General features: G+C 44.3%; 2 protein-coding genes across 3 annotated transcripts in view; one reads left to right on the top strand and one right to left on the bottom strand.

Annotated features, from left to right (window-relative positions):
* Positions 1-3628: 3628 nt before the first annotated feature.
* Positions 3629-8378, bottom strand: Gm52051 (predicted gene, 52051). Of its 2 annotated transcripts, none has more exons than XR_003950643.1 (2): positions 5384-8378; positions 3629-3757 (listed from the first exon to the last, which is right to left on the bottom strand). XR_003950643.1 is itself a non-coding variant. In XM_030247524.1 (2 exons), exons 1-2 carry the CDS (start codon positions 6942-6944, stop codon positions 3655-3657), a joined length of 939 nt encoding a protein of 312 aa, XP_030103384.1. In that variant the 5' UTR covers positions 6945-8378; the 3' UTR covers positions 3629-3654. The 2 variants fall into 2 exon arrangements, 1 of the variants encoding a protein (XP_030103384.1); XM_030247524.1 differs by having other exon boundaries at positions 6109-8378.
* Tnpo1 (transportin 1) overlaps positions 6406-18536 on the top strand; it is an 87366-nt gene continuing 75235 nt past the window's right edge. The window contains exon 1 of the mRNA NM_178716.3: positions 6406-6539. Within this exon, the coding sequence (NP_848831.2) occupies positions 6525-6539 (15 nt within the window). The 5' untranslated portion in view covers positions 6406-6524. The remainder of the gene's footprint in view (positions 6540-18536) is intronic.

Raw genomic sequence — 18536 nt, 5'->3', positions numbered from 1 at the left:
GAGGGGTCATGTGACACTGTTCCAAAGTGGAAACTTAAGGGTTCTTTGGAAAGTCAGTTGTTGGATGGTGTTTTGTTGGGGCAAACATGTGGAGGGGTGTTTTTCTGAAGTGGATATAGGCGTGAAAGGTTGAGGCAGACTCGTGGAAAAAAACGTTTGGCTGAAGCAGACACATGTAAAAGGAATTTCTGCTAAAGCAAGTATGTGAAAGGACATGTAAGAGGAGAAACTGAGGCAGAAGCCAATTGTTGGGCAAAGAGAAAGATGGGTCTTCTGGGCCCCAGGAAAGAGGGAGACAGAGAACAGATGGTGGAGCAGAGGAAACAGCAGACATGTAGGTCTCTGGGCACCTAGCTTGTAGTCTCTGAGTTGGGCAAAGGCCAAGGAGGATGGGGCAGGGTATTCTTCGCTCAGCCATTGAGTTATCTGGCTAGTTTTAAAATATTAAGCCTGTCTGGTGTTTTCTATCTGAGGAGACTAAGGTGGGCAGGAGAAAGGGCACAGACAGGGCCATAGTTGGTGGCTTGGCAGAGCTAGCTGCAAGAAGTTAAGGGAGTTGGGGCAGAGCTCTCAAGGAAGAGCTAGCAGGTTTTTTAAAGTATACAAAGAACACATAATGAGGGATTCTTTGCTAACAACACATGTGTATCGGTCTGCCTTACATTGCATAGTTGAGCTCCATTTGTCAGGACTCCATAGAAAGACACTCACCAAAAAACTTCTGGTGGTGTGCTGTGTCTTTTAGTTTCTTGCTGCTTCCTCAGACTTGGGCTGATTGGCAGTGATGCCAGCTGAGACAGACTCACATGCTGGGGCAAGACCCATGGAGGACATGTGATGTTTGGAGGAAGTAGAAAAAGGAGGCTTGCTGGTAGAGCTGGCTGTGCAATGCTTGGATCTCACATCTTTGCTGATCTTCGCTTTGCTGAGAGAGGCACAGTCAAGAACTTTTCCTGGCATTCCTGTTGGCCCTGGGCTCTCCTGCTGACCAGTGCCGAGGCTGAGGCCTGGCTGTCTCTGCTAGGTGGTGTCACCACTGTTGACTCATGTTTGCCATCCTGACTCTTCCAAATTGGACTGTTAGTATATCTGTGAAGTGTTTGTGAGTGGATTGAGTTGTCAATGTTAATCTGTGAACTGAACTACTGATGTCTAGACAATGCAGATGGGAGTTGCTCCAAAGAATCATTTCTAAACAGGTCCACTTCCCCTGCATCCTTTCTTTCCCACCAGCTCTGATGGGTGGTGGACTAGAAGGGAGGTTGTGATGGTTTATATGTTTGGCCCAGGGAGGGGCACTATTTGGAGATGTGACCTTGTTGGAATAGGTGTGCCACTGTTGGAGTGGGCTTTAATACCCTAGTCCTAGCTGCCTGGAAGCCAGTATTCTGCTAGCAGCCTCAGATGAAGATGTAGAACTCCCAGCTCCTCCAGCACCATGCCTGCCTGATGTTGCCATGTTCCTGCCTTGATGATAATGGACTGAACCTCTGAACCTGTAAACCAGCCCCAGTTAAAACTGTTGTCCTTTATAAGACTTGCCTTGGCCATGGTGTCTGTTCACAGCAGTAAAACCCTAACTAAGACAGAGGTTAAAGCATTTAAGAGCCATCCTTAAAAATAAGGTTTGAGAAAATTAAAGTTCAATTGTTCAGTTGTTCAACTGTTCAATTGTTTTGCAGGCTGCTCTCTCTCTCTCTCAACAGCATCTGACTCTGTAGCCTTGGCTGACCAGGAACTCACAGAGATCCACCTGCCTGTCTCCTGAGTGCTGGGATTAAATGTGTGGGCCATCCTGCCCTGTTCTTGGTCAGATACTTCCTATATCACTGTATCATCTTTTTGTTGTTGTTTTAGATAGATCTACTTATTTTGTTTTGTGTATGTGTTTTGTCTGCATGTATGTATGTGTACCACCTACATGCTTGCTGCCCGAGGAGGTCAGAAGAAGTCATCTGATCTGCAACTAAAATTATAGCTGGTTGTGATCCATCCTGGTGGTGCTGGGGATGGAACCTGGGTCCTCTGCAGAAGCAGACAGAACTCTTAACTGCTGGGTCATCTCACCAGCATTACCTCTGTGTTCTCTGATTGTCATTTATGTCTCTTCCCCTCCCTCTGCCCCATACAGCTCGAGGTCTTCTTAGTTCTTGATAATTTTCTGCTATATCAATTATCACTGATTTGGAGTACTGTGTTACAAGATTTAGGATATTTTAAAGTCCTCTCTTTTAGCTAACTTTTTCTGAGACACTGCTCACAAGATGAGTAGGGTAGGGGGCAGGCACTACCTACCACTGCCAGTTTGGTAGAGGCCCAAGTCCTGCAGGTTTTTTTAATTGACATTGAGAGGCTTCAGATGTGATAACATTGTGTGCAGGATCCTAGGGAAGGAGGGAGGAGCTACCTTAACCTAAGTAGAAATCTAGGCTTCCTGCTAGGACTTTGTTGACAGGACAGTGGGGTGGGACATATCATAATATCCTTTGATTTTTGCTGACTTAATCAGCTCTTGTCCAAAAGTTTTCTGTATTCTGTACTGCCCCTTCAGCTAGAGAGAGAAGTGTTTTGATGGAACATTTTTGTTGTTTTGTGCTTTGGTCCGGGCCACTGGGATTTCCAGGTTCAGTTTCAAGTGTGGGCTATATAAGGCCAAAGAAACCCGGGAGACCTCATCTTTGTGTCATTCCTTGAGTCGCACGGCCCCTGCTCAGTCTATTTGCTTTCTACCAGAAGCCTCTTCCGCTGCTTGTTTTCTATGCAATGTCTGGGACTTTTGGCTGTACTGAGAACAGTGAACACTGTGCCTTCTGCATCTTCCCAGGAGCAGGAGCCTAAGTAGGCCCTTTTTATAAATAGAATTATGTTTTAATTGCTAGGAGTTATTAATAGCTCAAGGAATTTAAAGTTAATCCTTCCCCAGTTAAAAATAACTTCTTAATTTATCATTTTATAAATTAAAGCCTTATGTAAGGGTTTGCTTTAAGTAAGAAATGCCTATAGATTATTTACATATTGCTGAATGTACTATAACTGTCCCTGCAGCATTTACATTCTCCTAAATTATTTCTTTAAAAAGATTTTCCTTAATGTTAATCTGGAGATGTTTCAAAGCAGAAGACAATTCCTTAAACTGTGTAGTGCTAAACAGAATCAAGAGTTAAGAAGGAAAGAAGGTTGGGTAAGACAACAGTGTCTTTCCAGGGGCACAACTGAAAAATGGTTCTGAGAAGTACTCTATTTTAAAGCTTGCCTACTTCAGGTACTACTCCAGCTCTATCTTAGTGAGCTTCTATGTAGCATTAGTAATGATTTATTACTAATAATTAATAAAATAATTGTGCTAATAATTATTAAATACTTAATATATTTGCTATAAAATATGTTTATTAAATATATTGTAATTTAAAAATAATCTAAGCCGGGCGTGGTGGTGCATGCCTTTAATCCCAGCACTCGGGAGGCAGAGGCAGGCGGATTTCTGAGTTCAATGCCAGCCTGGTCTACAGAGTGAGTTCCAGGACAGCCAGGGTTACACAGAGAAACCCTGTCTCCAAAAACCAAAAAAAAAAAAAAAAAAAAAAAAAAAAAAAAAAGAGGAACTAACTAAAGAACAGAAAGGTTTTAAGGTTAAAAGCAAAGTTTATTACCATCTTAAATTTCAGTATATGTCATTGAAAAATGCCAACATGTCTGCAGAGTTTCACCACATGAAACGTAAAGAGGAAACATCACGCAGTAGCTGGTATCCTGTACACTAAGGAAAAAAATAGCAGAAAAGAAAAATTAAATCACATATGGTCATAAGCCTTAAGATGAGTAAGAGTAGTTTTAGCTTAAGATCAGAGTCAAAGATCACTTATTTAAAGCATCTCTACCCAGAATCTCTGTATAGTCACATTCTCATTTCAATCCAATGAAAGAATAGATTCTTAGATTATCTCATCCCAATTTTTAAAAAAAGATTTATTTATTTTATGTATGTGAGTACACTGTCACTCTCTTCAGACACACCAGAAGAGGGCTTCGGATCCCATTACAGATGGTTGTGAGTCACCATGTGGTTGCTGGGAATTGAACTCAGGTCCTCTGGAAGAGCAATCAGTGCTCTTAACCACTGAGTCATCTCTCCAGCCCCATCTCAACTTTATAATATCTAATAACCAAGAATTTTTTGTTGTTGTTTTCGAGACAGGATTTCTCTGTGTAGCCCTGGCTGTCCTGGAACTCACTTTGTAGACCAGGCTGGCCTTGAACTCAGAAATCCGCCTGCCTCTGCCTCCCAAGTGCTGGGATTAAAGGTGTGCGCCACCATGCCCTGCCTAAAGAAAAATTCATGTGGGGTGGTGGTAACACATACCTTTAATACCAAAAAGTACCAAAAATAAAATACCAAAAAAAAAATGTTTTTCTTTAAAAAGAATTCAAGGGAATAAATCCTTTTATATATACTAATTAATATTCAATCCTTCCTCCTTCCAGTTAGCTTTGTTTATTCCCAAAGTAGTATTTAGGTAAATTCTTCTTCATTGCTTGGTGTAGGTCCTACAACAATCCTTAGTTGCTCATCTTTAGTTTTATTTATGTGTATGAGTGCTTTGCTGCCACGCACATCATGGGAATGCCTAGTGTCTGTGGAGGTCAGCAGGGCATTGGACCCCTGGAACTGGAATTATGAACGGTTATGAGCTACCTCATGGTTGGAGACTAAAACCCAGGTCCTCTGCAAAAACAAAGGCTGTTACCCTCTGAACCATTTTCCCAGCCCCTAATCTTATAGATTTTAATGCTATTTTATTTTTTAAATCTCCAGCAATGTAAGATTCAGTTACCACAATCACACAATCATCTGATTTTTACAAGTCTCTACTCTACAATGAAAGCTTTTAAGTATAAAATAAGACCTGTTTACATTTTTCCTTGCAGTAAATTTTTTTGCAGACTCACCAAACTGCTCTGGAGGAAGGTTTACATTAAATTGTTTTTCTTAGGACATATTCCTTCTTAGAAAATTCCTTTCCAAGAACACTACTCTATCTAACTTCTATTAAATCAACATTTAAAAATGTTTATTTTATTTGATAGAGACAAAGTTTCTCTGTGTAGGCCAGGCTGGCCTGGAACTCAGCAATCTGTCTGCCTCTGCCTCTGGAGTGATGGGACTAAAAGTGTGGGCTGCCATGCCTGGCCATATTTTAGTAATTTTAAATATTTTCCCTTTCAATTTTCAGCTTTCTGATGATAAAAACCATCTTTTAGTCTCAAACTTTGAGTTAAGCTAATTGTAACACTAAAAAGTATTACAAGTGAAGATTTTTAAGCTTCTTAATAAATAAGTTGTAAATATTTAGCATTTTTCAAGAATTAGGTACAATAATTTTACCTGTAAAGTGTATGGAGAGCAATCACTGCCTAAACAAGAAGTATGTAACACTAAGGCAGTTGAAAGCACTGATGTGAAGATAATTCTCGCTGGCCACTCACTCAGAAAAAAGGACCACCTTGCTGTGCATATTTAAAATACTCATACGTGGTAAGTTTGTGTAAAAATAACCAGGCAGGGAAGAACGATTCTTCCAAGACCGGGTTTCTCAGTATAGCCCTGGCTGGCCTTGAACTCAGAAGTCTGCCTGACTCTGCCTCCCAAGTGCTGGGATTAAAAGCGTGTGCTACCACTGGGAAGAACAATTCACCTCTCTTCATTACCATTATTGCAACTGGCTTGAAAAGTGCCTACCTCTCCCATTTTAAAACACTTTCAGCTTGAAGTTACAGTACCTCTCTGGTGGTGGCTGTATAAGGAGAGAGGAGAGCTTATTATCTCCAAGCTCAGGGAACTAGCTTTATAGTAGAAACATACCTAGAGATGTAAACCTAATTTTCTAAATCATTTCATTTGGTTTTATATGGTAGTTTCGTGCTACATCAGCACATTTCAGAAGCCCCTGTGTTATCAAGGGGGCCGCCGTCCGCCCACACCCTTCTGCCTTGTCCCAGGAAAGCTGTAACAGTTCGACTGTGGGACGAGCGGCCTGGTGGGTGTCGCCGGGCTCTGGGCTCGGCGGTCTCCCGGGGGGGACACGAGTGCACTCCGGGCACGCACGTCACCTGCCGCCGGAAGGGCCGTGCATCTGGGCGTTCACACTCAACGGGCTGGGCAGCGGAGGCCGCGACTGAGCCCCAGGCTGGCTTGTGGGGGCTGCAGTGGGCGCGAGGGGGTGTGAGGCGGGCACGGGGCCGAGGCGTCGACCCCGGGACCCCGCTTGGTGAAAACCGCTGGGGCGCGCCGCCCGCCCGCCCGCCTTCCCGACGCAGGCCAGCAGGCCCAGGCCGCAGTTTTCCCAGCCCCGTCGCCGTTGCCAAGGCGACCGCCGCCGAAGATTCCCGCGCCGGGCTCCGCCCCCCGGCCAATCGGACCGGCGCTCGCCGGAGCCCGGATTCTCTTTGTTCCGCAGCCATTTCAGGCCCCGGACGGGAGGCAGCGCCGCTTCGGCAGAAAGGCCCGAGCGCCGGAGGCCTCTGGGATGGTGTGGGACCGGGTAGGTTGGCGTGAGGGTGCGTGGCCAGGGCGGAGGCGGGTGGGAAGCGGCCCGAGCGAGCTCCGACCGGCCGCCGCGCCGAGGGGACCGCGCTCCGCTGTCCGCCCTCTCGGACGGGGCCTGGCCGTTTGGAGCCCGCCGGCGACGGCGCGGTTCTAAGCCCAACAGCTGCGGTCCCGGGCGCCCTGCGGGTCCCGGACAGGGCAGGCGGCGCCCCAGGAGCGGGAGGTCGGTCCTGGGGGTGGCGGGAGGCTGGCGGGCCGAGCCGCTGCGATGCCCGTCAGGCCGCACGGTGCGAGGGCCCGAGGTCGCCGGTCTTTGTCCCGGAGCCTCGCACACTCCGGTTTCTGCAGCCAGCTGATCCGTCTCCCCCGAGGGCCTGCTGGCCTCGCGACCTGTGAACATAATTTTAATGTTTGTAACTACGGGTTTTGCTTAGGTTTGTGGGTTTTGCACGTCTGCCTCTGTCTGCCCACGCCACGGGGAAGGGCCGCCGAGGAACAGACCCGCCACCACAATCAAACTGGCTTTAGAAAGGCTTTCTTCCTCTTAGAAATGATCTCGCGGGGCTTAATTTTTTTTAATCACGTGGGGTTTGCAGGGATTGTTTACAGTTTCACTTTGTTACGCCAGTCGCGAATCAGCTGTTAACTGTAGAAACGAAGTCAGAGGCTGTCCACTAGTTGGGGAGATTGTATTAAGAAGCTTAGTATGTCCTGTTCGAAAAACAGTGATGGCTTCAATGAGTACGTAAGCAATGCTTTTCCCCCCTAAAGAGAAGACGCTCCTTAAATGCAAAATATTCGGTGAAATCAGTATTTGGAACTGACCTGTCTGTCTGCAATGTGCACGCTCAGACGTGTTCATCTTTAGGATACCAAAAGTACCTGCTGGGTTTTGAGTTTCCCTATCGAAACTTTCACTTAAGTGTGGTAAGAAAGTGTGCTAATGAAGTAAGTGGATGGTTTGTAGTTGGTGAGAAGTGATCCTTGTTACTGTCCTGTAACCCTCCGTCCTGGTTCTAGAGAATGGCTGGTCTATGTGGAAATTTGCAAGTGCAAAGGAAAAATACTACTTTAGAGGTGGCCGATTTATTTTAAACTCCTTGACACTTGCCGTGTGTGGGTGAATAGTGGTTTGGCAATTCAGCTTTTACTTGAGTCCGTGTACACCTACTGCACTGTGAGTGGTTCGTCTTCCCTTTCTGAAGAGGGCCTCGGCCTTCCATTAGCCATGTGCTTTTCCATCCTGCCCTGGCCAGAAATTACTGAATTCCTCCCACTGAAAGACCTATAGAAAATATTTTTGTATTTCTCCCTCCATTCCTAAAAGCCTTTTTGCCATTATATAATAGCAACAGGATAGAATTTTATCTTAAAAAAAAAAAAAGATCCTAGCTGTGCCTTTTTGCCATTATATAATAGCAACAGGATAGAATTTTATCTTAAAAAAAAAAAAGATCCTAGCTGTGACTATTTCCAGTATCAATAATTGTTATAGTCATTGTTTTATGACTATTTTTTTTTACTTATGTTAAAGTGATTGTGTGCATTCAGTTTTCTTAAATTGTGTTGAAATGTGAACATGTGCTATATTTAGAGGAATTTCTTGTGTTTGTTAGCCATATTGGCAAGCTTTTTTTTTTGAAAAGAAATCAGGTTCTAAGGAAGCCAAGTCAAGTTCCACATGAAGTAAATGTAACCAGAATAAATGAAAGAGAGGAAGGTGACAGCATGCGGACTGCCTTTGGAGGCAGAGGCAGGCAGATCTCTGAGTTCCAGGACAGCCAGGGCTCCACTGAGAAACTCTGTCTCCAAAAACAAACAAACCAGGAAAGAAAGAAAAGAATGTGGTATAAGATGCCAAAGATTTGGCCCTCCCCACCCCCCCCAAATGCTTACGTGCAGAGATTGAGAGAGCTGAACTAGAGTGTAACTGGTGATTTCAGAATCACGGAGGACAGTGCACCTTCCAAAAGGAAACTTCTCACAAGATGAGGTCCTGCTTGGCTAGTGTTAGTAAGGCTCTAGCAGGTTAGAGGAGTGTATTCACTGTTGGACAGAGGTTTGTGAGAGTGGGTGGACTGTGGTTAGTCAGGTAGAGGTTAGGAAGGGAGGTTCTCAAAGCCTTTGTGTGGTTCTGACACATCTATCCTAGGCACTGTTCTTAGAAGGACTGTAGTTGGTGTGATGAGTAGAGTATTCGCTTTCAAGCATCTTCATGCACAAATGAAACAAGAAACGAGGATGGAGATTTGTCTTCAAAAAAAAAATTTTTTTTTTTTTTGAGACAGGGTTTCTCTGTAGTCTTGGCTGTCCTGGAACTCACTCCGTAGACCAGGCTGGCCTCGAACTCAGAAACCCACCTGCCTCTGCCTCCCAAGTGCTGAGATTAAAGGTGTGCGCCACCACACCCAGCTCACATCTTATTTCTAAAAGGCAGTCAGTGGCAGTGGAACTATTTGAATTTAGTACAGAAAGGAGACAGGTGGCTCTCAGTGTGAGGGGTTTGAATCATCGGTGTCCTTCTAATGGCTTAGGTTATGATACAAGGTAGGCTTGTCCTGCATGTGGATGGGCAATCTAAGCCAGGCCCTTTGTAATTGTCAGTGTAACGTGAAACAGGTTACATCATCTCGGTTGTGTTCTGAGAACTGAGTTCACTTAGGAAGCTCTCAGAACCAGGCCCACATGGAGTCGATGCTCCACAAATCACTAATGTTCTCGTCATCATCGTTTTCAGTGTTTTTTATAACTATGAGAAATAAACTTAAAATTGCCAATTTCAGGATGGTACAGTAATTTATCTAAGCCCTTCAGTGTATTTTCTACAAATGTGTATATTTACACAGTTGAGATTTTATTGCATAAGTAATTTTCTGCTTGCATTTTCTTAAGCTAATAAGTGATATTGTTTGTTTTTTTATGAATGTGTAATGTTTGTGTGAATTTCTCTTAAAGAGTTTTTAATTGTTTTTTGTAGTTACATAATCACTACACCGAACATCTTTGTGCATGAGACAATTAGCTGCACTTTAGATGTTTCTTTGAGATGCTGGGTATCATTCACGTTTCTGAATTCATATTGTCTGGTTACTTTTGCTTAAGGCAAGTGTGATGGTTTGTGTATGCTCGGACCAGGGAGTGGCACTAGTAGAAGGTGTGCTCCTGTTGGAGTAGGTATGGCCTATTGGAGTAGGTGTGTCACCGTGGGCTTGAGCTTTGTCCTAGCTTCCTGGAAGTCAGTATCACAGAGGTGAAATCTTCTGGGCAGTGTTTTCTGTGAGCACAAAGCAGCTGTGTTCTGGATATAGCCAAGGTTATACCTCCTGCTGCTGCTGTACTTGAAGGGTCACTCAGGTGGTACTGGTTTGAAGACATGAAGAAGTCATGAAGAACAGCTGAGGCTTGGCATTGTGAGAAGCCATGGAAGGCCATTGGTGAAGGTGCAGCCTCGGTTGCAGTTAATGGCACAGGACTGAAGGATTTGAGACTTGGCACCATGAAGAGAGCCTATGAGAGGCGATTGGTAAAGCCGAGTTGCAGCAGAAGGCCTCAGAATATTGGGGATGTTCTTGGCTGATCACCAAGAACAGCTATGGCAGTGGAGTGGATCAACCTGAGCTTAGGGTGCTACAGAGGGCAGAGCTGGAGAAGTGATGCCAGCCCTTTCGAGGAACCCAGAAGATCATGTGTGGATCTCAGATATTGAAACAAGAATCTGTGAAGTTGAAGTTGACTTGGAGACCCCAAGATACTAAAGATGCCAGAGCCATGAAAGCTGCTAACAGGAGTGGAACCAGCCCAGGAGAAAGCAGTTTCAACACAGATGAAAAAGGAGTTGGAGATCTGAAGACTGCTTTGACATCAGCCTTGGAGATGCAGAGTTTGGAATTGGCTCAGCTGGTTTTCTGCCTTGCTTTGGGGATTACAGTTCAGTGATTGGATGAATCTCAGAAGAGACTTTGAAGTTTGAAATTTTAACATTGTTGAGACCACTACAGACTGGGGACTTTTGAAGTTGGACTAAATGTACTTTTATGCTATGGCTAGATATGGCCCCCATAGACTCATGTGTTTGAATAAGTCTATGGGAGCCAGGGAGTGGAATGTGATGGTTTGTATATGCTTGGCCCAGGGAGTGGCACTATTAGAGGGTGTGTCCCTGTTGGAATAGTTGTGGCCTATTGGAGTAGGTGAGTCACTGTGGGCATGGGCTTAAGACCCTCATCCTAGCTGCCTGGAAGTCAGTATTTTGTTAGCAGCCTTCAGATGAAGATACAGAACTCTGAGCTCCTCCTATACCATGTCTGCCTGGATGCTGCCTCGTTCCTGCCTTGATAATACTGAACTAAACCTCAGAACCTGTAATCCAGCCCCAATTAAATGTTTATCCTTATAAGACTTGTCTTGGTCATGGTGCCTGTTTACAGCAGTAAAACCCTAACTAAGACAGCAGGTTTATTTTTCATGGTGGTGGTTTGAGACAGGGCCCCTCTCTGTAGCCCTGGCTGTACAGGAACACTTTCAGAAGACCAGACTAGCTTCCATCTCACCGAGGTCTGCCTCTGCCTTCTGAGTGCTTGGATTAATGTTGTGGACCGCTCTGCTCTGCTCTTGGTGGTGGTTTGATCTTTATTGCTGTTACTGTCTGTGTGAGTAGTGTTAGAGATTGAGCTCATGACCTCATGCAGGCTACATGTTGAGGATGGACTAAGTTATGCGCGCTGACCTTGAACTCACTCTAGTCCAGGCAACCCTTACACTCTTCATCCTCTTGCTTTAGCTTGTGCTTACAAGCCTCTACCGTTAGGGCTGCTGTTGTTTGTTTGAAGACAGCCTCTGTTGCTCAGGGTTAGCCTCAGATCGTCCCCTTCTGCCGCCATCGTCCCTGTGCAAAGGTAATAGATGTTCACTACTATGCTAGGCTTGCTTGAGGGAATTTGGTAATGTTTATGAAATAAATAGAAGCAGCATAATGCTAATGCACCACTGTTGGGCGACAAAGGAGAAGGAGGGGGACTGAATTAGTGCTCCTTTCCATTGTAGTCAGGAGGTACCTGTAGTCATCTGTCTGCTACATATCATTTCTTATACCGAATTCTCATCATCATAGTTCTGTGTTACACATGGAAATTATTTTTCTCTGATTGATGGGAAAAGGTGGAGATGCATTTTGCACAAGGGCTAGATATGCAAGCCTGACTCTGAATCTAGGTCTGTCTGTCTGTCTAAAAGATACTACTTGTACATTTCTGTGTAGTACATACTCCAAGTAATGAATGGTTAAGTTACAAAATTAAACCAGACAGACCTTAACTTTCCACATTTTAGAAAATGGAAAAAAAAAATCTTTACCAGGAGGAAATCTAATTGTATACATAGAGATATATAATATATATAGAGAGACATCTGGATTCTGAAATGGTTGCAGCAACAATATGTGGGCTCAGCATTCTTAGTAATGCTCTCCAACAAATGGCAAAGAGAAAAACCAAAGAAGTCACAAATTTGATTAAATTTAGTGACTAAGAGAAGTTTAAAGGCCCATTAAGTAATTGAATTGAAAACTATACTCGATGAAGCCCATTCCTGGTGAAATAAATGAAAGTCTTAATGGAAAATAAGCCAAGAAGACTAGAGCTGTTTAACATAAGAAGGATAGAAGATTTCATGCTGAAAACAGAAGGAAAACAGAAGGAAGGCAAACCCCACATACATGCACGTGGGTTGCATTTTACAGCTGACTGAAACAGTGATGAGATAGTACATTGCACTCCTCCTTCACGCCCACCAGAAGTGCTTGTCCCAGAAAGGACACAGGTCCTTCCTATCACTTTTGTCTTTCCTAACAAAAGAAATTATAGGAGAGAAATAATTGAATGTTCCAAACTGTTGTATTTCTGTAAGCAAATGCTTAACAATAATGACAATCACATCATTAAAAAGTGAACATCGAGTTACAGAGTCAACTTTCATTTGTTTCCATTAGGGATTAACATTTTTGAAAACTAACTGAGCTGAGGAGGTGGCTCCATGGGTCAGGTGCTTGCCATGAAAGCGAGCGAGCTTAGGTCCCAGAACACGTGAAGCCCTGGAATCAGCTTCTCCTACAGCGATGCGAGGGAGAGGCAGGCGACTCCCTGGAAGCTCGCAGGCCAGTTACCCAGGCACACTCAGCAGTGAAGCTCTCTCTGGACAGACACACATATACACCAGTATTTAACAAGAGAAGGAAATATTTAGTAAACACGGTTTTCTGAAGTCAGCAAGTTAAAGCAGTAAACTCTTAGAAGTCGGCTCCCTCAGCTGCAGAGAGCACAAGCTCGGGTCGCCTTGGCTGGCTGGTGCAGTAGCTGTGGAGAGAGATGTGAGCAGAGGATGCCACAAGCACTGTCAGAGGCCGACAGGTTTGCTGTAGCCCAGGGAGGCCTAGGAGAGGTCCATGAAGAGTAGAGTGCAGCTGGCGCGTTGGGAGCTGGAAGCCCATTCCTCTGTGTGTGCAGGAGGTAAGCACCTACTGTGTTCTTGGTCCACTGAGCATACGTGGCAGATTATAGATATTTTCTACTCTCTGGTCCATACTAGCCTTGCCATTGTAGTGCAAAGCAGTTTCAGACAGCAACGACACTAACTGGTGTGGTCAGATTTGCCTCAAGTGTTTTAATTCACATTATACTAGAATAAACTATTGAAATTTTGAAATGAAACATGTTCATTACGTGTATAAATCATCAAGAACAAAATGGGTTTTTCAGATTATGAAATACATAAAAAGGAAAACCGCTCAATTACTTACTTTATTCTTGTTCTTATTGCCACAGGCTCTCTGTATAATCCTGGCTGGCCTAGGACTTACTACATAGATCCTGCTGGCCTGGAACTCACAGAGAGATCCTCTTGCTTCTGCCTCCCAAGTGCTGAAATTAAATATACCACATGTGGGTATATGCCACCACACCCAACCTAGGTATTTTAAAGTAAAACCATTTTACCATAGTAGCTTCCATTTCTTAACAAGATGGATGAGTCAGGTGTCAGGATGTCTTTGTCAGTAACTGCAGAGGCTCCTGGTTCCTCGTCAGCCTTCATCTGCATTTCATTTATCAGATTTGTAACATGTCTGTTCATAGTCGAATTTCCCACCCACCTCCCCATCTTAACCCTTCTTAACCTTTATTTTGTGTCCTCTGGGGTTTACTGTCTACCTACCAAAAAGAACTTTCAGCATATTTTTGTGTTTTTCTTTAAGGGTTATTTATTTTATTTTTATGTGTGAGTGTTATGCTTACATGTATGAATATGCATTGTACATATTTGGTGCCTGCGGAAGTCAGAAGACATCCAGTCCACTTGATCTGGAGTTAGGGATTGTTGTGAGTGTGACCCTGTGGGTGTTGAACCTGGGTCCTCAGCAAGTGCTCTTGACCACTGAGCCAGCTCCACCACCCCTTTCAACATATTCTTTCTTCTTTTAAAAATATTTCTTAGATTTATTTATTTTATGTGTATGAGTGCTTGGCCTGTATGCAGATATGTGCACCATATGCCAGCCTGTGCCAGGGAAGGTCAGAAAGGGTTTCGGATCCCTTGGGACTAGAATAACAGAAGGTTGTGAGGTGTCATGTGCACGCCGGGAATGGAACCTGGGTCTTGAGCAAGAACAATGCTATGACAGCTCTCTAGCCCCTGAACACATGCCCTTCTTTCTCCATCGCCATCTCCTATCCATCTACTTTCTCCTGATTATGTAGGCATTCCCTCTGTTTCTCAGGCTGGTCTCAAACTCATAGTCCTACTTCTGCCTCCCCATGTGCCACTGTGCCTGGGCTTCCTTTCTTATCTTGCTGGGAACCTGGCACAGTTGTACCTCAGTTAGTTGGTTGATTTTGCATAATTTTTCATATTTCCTAGAAGTGAGAACAACAACTTGAAGTCTCTTTCCTGCTTTTAGACTATTCTCTCCCCAAAGCCCCAGCCTTAGGTTATGTCATGAATGCCTACATACCTTTTTGTTTCTAGTACCACCTGCTCTTTGTATATTGAAGTCACCAGGAGTGTAATGGGTTGTTTTATACCCTAGCATGCATAATACCTAGTGAGATCAGGCAGTAGTTTGCACTTCTGTAGTTACTCTTGCATGGTGTTCCACCCTGTGACCTCTACTCCTGCCTTTGTGGTTTACGCCCAGTCCCTCACACCAGCTTCTGGATCGTGGAGCACCCCACACCCATCCCTGTCTCCTGGCCACTTGCTGTCTTGTTTTCACTCTGTTTTACATGGCCTTCACTCAGCTTAAATTCCACAGTTAGTCATGGAATTTTGGATCTCCTTCCTTGTTTTCTTTCTTTTTTTTTTTTTTTTTGCTTATTTTTGTTGTTTGGCAGAACCAGGGGCCCAGTTAAGACCAGTTCTGTGCTTTGTTTTGCACTTGCTTCTGTGAGCCTGTATGTGGACAAACTGTACAACTGTAGAACCTCACTTGACCATAAATCTCATGGCCTGCATGATGCCTGGTGTTCCTGGATTTCCTTTCTACTACTAAGTGAAATAACTTTAAAAGATCTAAATAACTTTAAAAGTCCCACAGTCTTTACATATTCTTAAATTTTCAATCTCTTTAAAATATCCATCTCTTTTAAAATCCAAAGTCTTTTTACAATTAAAAGTCTCTTAACCGTGGGCTCCACTAAAACAGTTTCTTCCTTCAAGAGGGAAAATATCAGGGCACAGTTACAATCAAAAGCAAAAGTCAATCTCCAACCGTCCAATGTCTGGGATCCAACTTACGATCTTCTGGGCTCCTCCAAGGGCTTGGGTCACTTTTCCAGCCATGCCCTTTGTAGCACACACATCATCCTTTAGGCTCCAGATGCCTGTACTCCACTGCTGCTGCTGCTCTTGGTGGTCATCTCATGGTACTGGCATCTCCAAAACGCTGCATGACCCCTTCAGTCCTGGGCCATCAACTACAGCTGAGGCTATACCTTCTCCAATGGCCTTCCATGACCTCTCACAGTGCCAAGCCTCAGATGTTCTTCATGACACCTTCATGCCTTCAAAACCAGTACCACCTGGGTGACCCTTACACATTACCAAGTCCAGCCACAGCACAAGGTACAACTTTGGCTATATCTGGAATGCAGCCACTGTGCTCTCAGAAAACACTTCCCAAAAGATGTCACCTCAATGATGCTGGTCTCTTCCTTTTTTTTTTTTTTTTTTCTTTTGTGGTTTTTCAAGACAGGGTTTCTCTGTATAGCCCTGGCTGTCCTGGAACTCACTTTGTAGACCAGGCTGGCCTCGAACTCAGAAATCCGCCTGCCTCTGCCTCCCGCGTGCTGGGATTAAAGGCGTGCGCCATCACGCCTGGTTGCTGGTCTCTTCTTAATCACCGCTAATTTCTTAGCTCCAGCTAACCAGCATCAATAGTCCCAGTAATGCAAAGTTTCATGGCTTCTCTTTTTACAAATTCATGTCTCTTCTCCCATCCTCACTTCAAGCCCATGACTTAGCTTTCTACTTTGCTAAGCAAACTGAAGTGATGTGAAGAAAGTGTCCACACTCCTGCCACCCCCAGGAACTTACAAGCATCTGTGTTAGTATGTGCTGTCTCCTGCCTGTGATCTTAGCGTCCTGTTGTCTGCTTTTGTACTAGATCCATCTTCTCTCATCTGCTTAAAACAAAGTAGACCTGGATGCCAGGCTCTCAGTCTCTCCCTACCTGTCCACCATTTTGGTTACCCGCCCCTTTTGTACGTTTGCCTCTTGGCTGCTGCACCTGGTTCTTCTCAAATGACTCAAGGTTATGAGTGTTCTGGGCTGTCCCAGTGTACTCTCCTTCCTGTCTACAACAAACTTTGTCCTCCACCATGCCTAGGAGCAGTCCTGGCCTTCCCTTGTCATTTTTTCACTCATGAATGCTCTTTTTTGTTGTTGTTGGTTGGTTGGTTTGTTTTGGAGACAGTTTCAATGTGTAGTCCCCTGGCTAGCCTGGAACTCACTGTAGAACAGGCTGACCCTAAACTCACAGAGATCTGCCTGCCTCTGCTCCCAAGTGCAGGGACTAAAAGTATGTACCACTAAATGTCTGGCTTATTTTCATTATGAAACCATTTCTCTAAGCAGACAGACATGCTACTATAGTCATCTCAATGTTTGTGAAGCATTGTTTCTAGGACACCCCACTTCCCCTCACAAGGGTAACAAGATTTACAGATGTACAAATCCCTTTTATAATGTGGCAAAGTATTTGTATAGAACGTATATGCACTCTCATATTCTCATAATTATTTTTAGATGATTTATAATACTGAATGTAAATTCTACGTTAATGGCTGATATCCTTACTGTATTGCTTAGGAAATAAAAAGTCTGAGTCATGTTTACTAGACACAGGTTTTATTTGCCCTCCTTTTCAGTCTGCCCTTGGTTGAATCAACAGCTGGAGAACTGTTGTTCAAGGGGGAATGACTGTACTTCTCTCGCCCTAAGAATCGGCCCACTTCAGCAGAATTGTCAACACTTGCTATTACCAACTTGCTCCTCCAGGATTCTCTTAATCTTTCTGCAGTCAGTCAGGTCTTTGCCTCCACCAGATTAGCCAATGCCTCCTCAGGTACACCTGTGGTGATTTTCCTAGTTCTCAAATTGTATTGGCAGCATCTGTCCCAGCCATTTCCTCCCCTTCATCTTGACAAACTTGCTTCTTTGCTTTCCAGGTTACCACACTCATTATTCATCCCCCCAGTGTGGGCTCCTTGTAACTGCTTTGCCGGTAGTTTTGTCTTTTCACTGACATCTTAATACTGCAAAGCTCTTGGGCTCTGTCCTGCCGGCCACACTTCCTCCATCTCCTCTTTTCAGTCTTATGGTTTGAAATGTCTTCTAAATGTCAGCAATGCCTGAATATGTATCTTTGGCCTCTAATCCAGCCTTATTTATGTAACTGCCTGTTCATTATCTCTACCTTAGTGTCTAATGGCAGCTGTTAAACTCAAGTGTTCAAGCTTAGTCCTAACTGTGCTGCTGCTGTTCCCCACAGCCTGCCTGCCTGCCTGCCTTCTGAAACTGGCCTTTTTCTGAACTTCACTTCCACTCTTGTAGGTCAGCCTGTTTTCCGTATCTTCAAAATACATTGAAGAGCCAGCTACTCATGCTTCCTCCGTCCCCTGGTCCCAGCCACTGCCCTCGCAGGCTGCTCATTGACAGCAGTGTCGGTTGCTACGTGGTCTGCCCATTCTCCCTGGCCTCTCCAATTAGTGGGTTGGGTTTTTTGTTTGTTTTTCAGTTCATTAGCCAAAGCAAAGCTGCTACAAATCATTACAGCCCTTACTACTTTTCCATTCCATCCACAGTAGCTTTTACTGTGGTCTGAAAACATGTATCCTCCCAAAACTCATGTAGGGACCCTGACTCCCATAGTGATCATATTTGGAAATGGGGACTTTAGTGATTAAATTAGGAGAGTCAGGTTTCATGAGTAGTTGTAGTGCTCTTCATAAAAGATGTCCTTTGGAGGATACAGCAAAAAGGAATATCTGTGAGCCAGAAGGAAGGCCCTGACCAAATTCCAACAATAGTTTACTCATGAATTTCCTAATCCGCAGATTGTGAGCGACTGCTGCTGTGTTTAAGTTAGCTAATTTGTGATTCTGTTATAGCAGCCTGTACATAAACAAATACTCGTAACTGACACTCAGAATAAAGCTGGGCCCTCCACTGAACTGGCCTGCCTGAGCTGCTCAACCCTTCTTCCTTCTCCTCATTCTCCTTTCCTCGCTTCCTGCGGCCGGCCGCTTTGTGTCTTTCCCGCCATGCTGTTTCCACCATCTGTAGATGTAGGGTCGGCAGCCTTCGCCTGCTTAGCTCGTGACAACCTCTTAAGTCTTTTTTCAGATTTTTCTTTGTAAAGGGTTGTAGAACAAAGAGCATGCAAGACTTCTGTGGCCTGTAGAGAGTCTGTTTTGTTTGCTGTTGGTGGCAATGTTGATTGTTA

This window comes from Mus musculus, chromosome 13 (assembly GCF_000001635.26).
Source record: "Mus musculus strain C57BL/6J chromosome 13, GRCm38.p6 C57BL/6J".
NCBI classification, from domain to species: domain Eukaryota; kingdom Metazoa; phylum Chordata; class Mammalia; order Rodentia; family Muridae; genus Mus; species Mus musculus.
This window is presented reverse-complemented; position numbering and strand designations above follow the sequence as displayed.